The sequence below is a fragment of the Osmerus mordax genome, chromosome 1 (genome assembly GCF_038355195.1).
Source record: "Osmerus mordax isolate fOsmMor3 chromosome 1, fOsmMor3.pri, whole genome shotgun sequence".
Classification (NCBI taxonomy): Eukaryota; Metazoa; Chordata; class Actinopteri; order Osmeriformes; family Osmeridae; genus Osmerus; species Osmerus mordax.
The window spans coordinates 24,146,378-24,152,657 of NC_090050.1; the positions used below are offsets into that span (position 1 = coordinate 24,146,378).

General features: G+C 47.8%; 1 protein-coding gene across 1 annotated transcript in view; it reads left to right on the top strand.

Moving 5' to 3' along the window:
- The window catches only part of kif5ab (kinesin family member 5A, b), a 21,017-nt gene extending 20,239 nt beyond the window's left edge, over nt 1-778 (top strand). The window contains 1 exon segment of the mRNA XM_067235732.1: nt 773-778. Coding sequence (XP_067091833.1) covers nt 773-778 — 6 coding nt within the window.
- The last annotated feature ends 5,502 nt before the right edge of the window (nt 779-6,280 follow it).

Below are 6,280 nucleotides of genomic sequence, written 5' to 3' on the forward strand. Positions count from 1 at the left end.
CTTCTTTTCCCCTTCCCGCTCTCCTTTCTTCCTCTCTCGCTCTCACCTCTTCATCTCTCCCCCCTGCTCTTCTTTGTCTCTCTCTCTGTCTCTGCCACTCCTTCACCCCCCACCTCTCCCCCTCTCTCTCCCTCACCCCCCACCTCTCCTCTCCCCCTCACCCCCACCTCCCCTCACCCCACCTCTCCTCTCCCCTTTCTCCCCCTCACCCCTCCCCCTCTCTCCCTCATCCCCCACCTCTCCTCTCCCTCACCCCCACCTCTCCTCTCCCCCTCTCTCTCCCTCACCCCCACCTCTCCTCTCCCTCACCCCCCACCTCTCCTCTCCCCCTCTCTCTCCCTCACCCCTCCCCCTCTCTCTCCTCACCCCCCACCTCTCCCCCTCTCTCTCCCTCACGCCCCACCTCTCCTCTCCCCCTCTCTCTCCCTCACCCCCACCTCTCCTCTCCCCCTCTCTCTCCCTCACCCCCCACCTCTCCTCTCCCCCTCTCTCTCCCCTCACCCCCCACCTTTCCTCTCCCCCTATCTCTCCCTCACCCCCCACCTCTCCTCTCCCCTCTCTCTCCCTCACCCCCACCTCTCCCCCGTCTCTCTCCCTCTCCCCCCCACCTCTCCTCTCCCCCTCTCTCTCCTCACCCCCACCTCTCCTCTCCCCTCTCTTGCCCCCCCTTCCTTGCTGCTGCTGACCCCACCAACGACAATGATGATGATGATGGTAACGACGTGTCTCTCAGCATGACCTCTGCGACCTCTGTGACCTCTGCGACCTCCAGACGTGATGCGCAGCTCTGCGACAGTCAGGCCCTCGTCCAGCGTTACGTCAATCAGAGGCCAGGGCCAGCTAATGGCCACCCTCTCCAGGTAAGGCTGGTCACCTTGACGACAGCAGCTGCTCTCTCCTCTGTGAGTGAGCTGTTCGCTGATCCTAGACTGACACGGATCACTGGTGGAGCAGCTCACTGCTGAGGAAGAGGAGGGTGCGCTTTGATGATGATGATGGTGATGATGATGGTGATGATCTCTCTCTCTCCCTATCCCTCTCTTCTACTTCCTCTCTCTTTTCCTCTCTCTCTCTCTCTCTCTCTCTCTCTCTCTCTCTCTCTCTCTCTCTCTCTCTCCAGGTTCCAAAGCCTCCTTTGTAAATCTGCATGCAGCTGATCATTGTTGTCCCCCCTCCTATCTCCTCCCTCCCTCCTCCCCCCCATCTCCCCCATCCCTCCCTCCCCCCATCTCCCCCATCCCTCCCTCCCCCCCATCTCCCCCATCCCTCCCTCCCCCCCATCTCCCCCATCCCTCCCTCCCCCCATCTCCCCCATCCCTCCCTCCCCCCCATCTCCCCCATCCCTCCCTCCCCCCCTCCCCTCTGATTAAAGGAGGGAGGAGAGGAGGGTGCAGTACTAGGTTTAACCACTAGGGATAGAGAGGGTGCAGTACTAGGTTTAACCACTAGGGATAGAGAGGGTGCAGTATTAGGATTAACCACTAGAGGAAGGTATACTACAGTGGTGTTTAACCACTAAAGGCAGATATGCTGCAGTACTGTGTTTAACCACTAAAGGCAGATATGCTGCAATACTGTGTTTAACCACTAAAGGCAGATATGCTGCAGTACTGTGTTTAACCACTAGAGGCAGATATGCTGCAGTACTGTGTTTAACCACTAGAGGCAGAGAGAATGCAGGACTGTGTATTAGCAGCAAGCGCTAAACAGGGGGAAGAGTTACCATTTTAATGGCTGAAAAAAATTGCCATTTTATTCATTCCAGAGAGTAAAAAAAATTACTAATCATAGTCCTCTCATTCTGGACAGACAAGGGCAGATTAGTAAAAAAAAGAAATAAATTTAGTAATTGTGTAGCAACTATTTTTATACAGTTAGGTTTAATATAATGTATGCGTTTCATCATTTTGGGGTATTATTATTTATTTCATTTATGGCTGTTGATGTTGTTGTTATAATTGAATGTACTGATGCATCTGTTTTAAGTTGTAAACACTATGCTAATATGAACAAATACTGGTTTGTTGTTGATTCTATTGCTGAATGCTTATCTGCAGTATAAAACCGTGTAAGAGTAGAACAGTGACAAGCGTGTCTGCATGAGTCCCAGTCATAGATGGTGTCTGTCACCTTCTCCCTTCACTACACAAGATGAAGAATGGATTTATGCTTCAGGGACTTTGACACACACACACACACACACACACACACACACACACACACACACACACACACACACACACACACACACACACACACACACACACACACACACACACACACACACACACACACACACACACACACACTCCTTCTCAATTGATCTCCTGATAAACCAGTCAGGATGAGAGGGTTTGACGCTATGTGTGTGTGTTTTAGATATGTTTGTGTATGTGTGTGTGTGTCTAGCAGGCACTTGCTGAATTGATGACCCCTTTAGACAAACCACCCTTTACAGAGCAGTGAGACAGGGTCAGAGCAGTGAGACAAGGTCAGAGCAGAGACAGGTGGAAAGCAGAAAGACAGGTGGAAAGCAGAGAGAAAGGTAGAGAGTAGAGAGACATGTGTAAAAGCAGAAAGACAGGTGGAAAGCAGAGAGACAGGTGGAGAGCAGAGAGACAGGTATAGAGTAGAGAGACAGGTGGAGAGCAGAGAGACAGGTAGAGAGTAGAGAGACAGGTAGAGAGCAGAGAGACAGGTAGAGAGCAGAGAGACAAGTGGAGAGCAGAGAGACAGGTGGAAAGCAGAGACAGGTAGAGAGTAGAGAGACAGGTGGAGAGCAGAGACAGGTGGAGAGCAGAGAGACAGGTAGAGAGTAGAGAGATAGGTGGATAGGAGAGACAGGTGGAGAGCAGAGAGACAGGCAGTCAGAACAGAGAGACAGGTGGTCGAGAGTAAAAAATTATGCACTTTTTAAGATTTATTTCCAACCCCTTTTAAACTGTTGTTAAATGTGTATAACTAAAAACCGTCTACTAAAGCCTGACCGTAGATCAGTTTACGTCTCTGAACGTTTTTATAAAGTTATTAACTTGGTTACAGCTCATGCTGCATATCAGAGTCTGTGTTTACAAGAAACGTAAAATAACAGGGAGGATATCTCATCAGCTTCCTCCTTCGTAGAACAGGTTACCTTAACGTAATACTATTCTTCTAACTACTCAATACACTTCAATCTAACCTGGCTTGTTTCGTTAGAGTAAATAACTCTCTCTTTAAGAGAGGTAGTCAGCTGCATTGCACTCTGGGTAATGGTATTATGTGACATGTTTTGAATGATGATGTAATAAGTATGTCTGTCTGTCTCCAGTGTGAGCCTAGCTAGTCAGAACTCTGTCCGATAAGAGACCAGAAGAAGAACCAGACTGAAGACTACCCGGCTAGTGGAACGACATTTGTTGAGTTGTTAGTCTGTTTGTTCTGTGTGTTTGTTTACACTGTGTGATGTACTGCATGCAGTTCACCAGCCAGCAGCCAGTCTGCATCTGAGAACATTATTTACTGAAACACTATCTAATAAAACATTATCTAATAAAACATCATCAAATAAAGATGATTCTGAAATCCCTAGCAGTTCTCCTTCTCTGACTCGTTTTTTACATTCTAATCATTTAGCAGCTGAGATGGCAAAAGTTCACACATCCTTCACTCAAGTAGAAGTATGGATACTCATGTTTAAAAAGACTGGTGGAAGTTCAAGTGCTGACTACACATTTTCACTCAAGTTAAAGTAAGTAAGTATGGGCTCTGACATATACTTAAGTAAAAGTAGCCATTACTACCTGCTGGACCTCACAACATATTAAAACGTCAACGTTTTTTCCCAAATATTTTTTCAACCTTTTGAAACCTTTTTTGTGAAACCTTTTTTGAAAATATTTTTATGGTTGCCTTCTGCCTAGCTTACACTGGACCAGAGAGATACTGGATAGAACAGAGAGAGAGACCAGAGACATACTGGTTAGAACACAGAGAGAGGAGCTAGCAGCATTATAGGGCCGAGAGCCAAACAGGGCAAAGATCAACCTCTGTTCTGAGGTAATAGAAGGACAGAGTTCACTAGCACACTTCTACCTATGCATACACACACACACACACACAGTACTTGACCTGTTGTCTCAGTCACACACTTCCATCCACCCCAGGACAACACAGGAGGACCAAACATCTGTCCGTTGAACGCCTGTTTAACAACCAAACAGTTGCCTGTTTACATCTTCTAAGAACCAAACAGCTGCTTGTTTGATGAAATTTACCACCTGTTTGCTGCCTGCCTACAGAACTGGACAACCGTTTCCTGCCTGTTTCCTGAGTATTTACCACCTGTTTTCTGCCTGTCTTAAGAACCGGACAACTGCCTGTTTCCTGCCTGTTTCCTGCGTTATTTCCAGCCTGTCTGTCTGTTGCTGCGGCGGGGTGAGGAGGACCAGAGCCCAGGTTACAGTGAGTACAACAGTCTGACCACAGAGACTGTCCCAGACACAGACACCTCCTGGAGCTCTGGCTGGACAGCTGACCTGCACACCTGCCTAGCTACACACTGCAGGAGGGGAAGCACTTAGGGTACATTACCTACGCTACCACTTAACTACATAGCAACACCCACAGTAACAGTATTGTAGGTACGTAGGAATTGGTATGTATTTACATTTAGTCATTTTAGCAGACGCTCTTATCCAGAGCGACCTACAGTAAGTAAAGGGTAGTAAATAGGGTGAAGTGCCGTGCCTAAGGACGTTGTGTCCTTGGGCACGGCACTCCGGGAATTCGAACCAGCAACCTTCTGATTAATAGCCCGATTCCCGAAAATAGCCCGATAGCCCGAAAGAGAGAGAGAAGGAGAGAAAGAGAGAGGAGAGAAAGTGAGAGAACAGGAGAAATAGTGAGAGGAGAGAACGGGAGAGAAAGAGAACAGGAGAAAGAGAGAGAACAAGAGAAAGAGAGAGAGCTAGAAGGAGCGAGAGAAGGAGAGAAAGAGCGAGAGAAGGAGAGAAAGAGAGAGAAGGAGAGAAAGAGAACAGGAGAAAGAGTGAGAGAACAGGAGAACGAGAGAGAGATGGAGAGAAAGAGAGAGCTCAAAGGAGCGAGAGAACAAGAGAAAGAGAGAGAATAGGAGAAAGAGAGAGAGAGATGGAGAAAGAGAGAAAACAGGAGAAAGAGAGAGCAGGAGAAAGAGAGAGCAGGAGAAAGAGAGAGAACAAGAGAAAGAGAGAGAACAGGAGAAAGAGAGAGGGAACAGGAAAAAGAGAGAGAACAGGAGAAAGACAGAGAGATAGCAAAAGATTAAAAAAAGAAACAAACACGCAATCCGTGTACTTGGATTACGCAATCCTGTTTCTATGGAGTCAGCAGGTGAACAACCCCGGACAGCTCTCTGTTCCTTCTCACCTCTCTGGGACAAAACAACATGTTTTCCACAAGTTGTGTTCCCTCTCATCAGCTGCTGGTCATCACCTATAGACCAGAACATCTAGATCTCATCTCCAGTCCCCCCCCCCCCCCCCCCCCCCCCCCTGAACCACCTTCTCTATCCAAGTACACCCTCTATCTACTCTGCTCCTCACGTTCCTACACATCCAGATATGCTGCTTATCTGTCCTGTCCTGACTTCTGAAGGCGGTTGTATGGAAGATTAGCATGTGTTTACATTGTGTGGCGTTACCTACAGTAACCTCAGGTCATTCACCCTAACCCTGTAATAACCTACAGTAACCTGAGGTATTTCAGTCTAAACCTGTAGTAACCTCAGGTCATTCACCCTAACCCTGTAATAACCTACAATAACCTGAGGTATTTCAGTCTAAACCTATACCGGTATAAACCTATAGTAACCTCTGATTATGCTGGCTGGGGCTGACTAATTACCCATCTCCAGGGTAACTACTCACCTAAAAACCAGGTGAACATGAGAGCTCATGTTTATTTGATCTAGCCGACACATCTGACCATCCTCCCATTCAGACAGATTTCCGTCTGACCTGGATAGGGTCTGGCCAATCACAACCATTTATCTGACATGGGGTGGGTTTTGATACGATGACTGTACAGAGGAGCCCCTTTGAAACGAACAACCAAGATGACTTGTCGTTGCTCTGATTAAGGTTATTAATGCCATTAAGGTCCTTAAGGTGAACCCTAACACATAACCTAAGTTAATAACGTTATCCCTAACCCAAACCCTTAACCCTAAGGTTAACCCTAAGTTAACCTCTCCAGGCTGGTGTGTGCGTGACTGCGGTGCTGACCACACCAACGACCAATCAGTTTCCCTGGCGTCGCC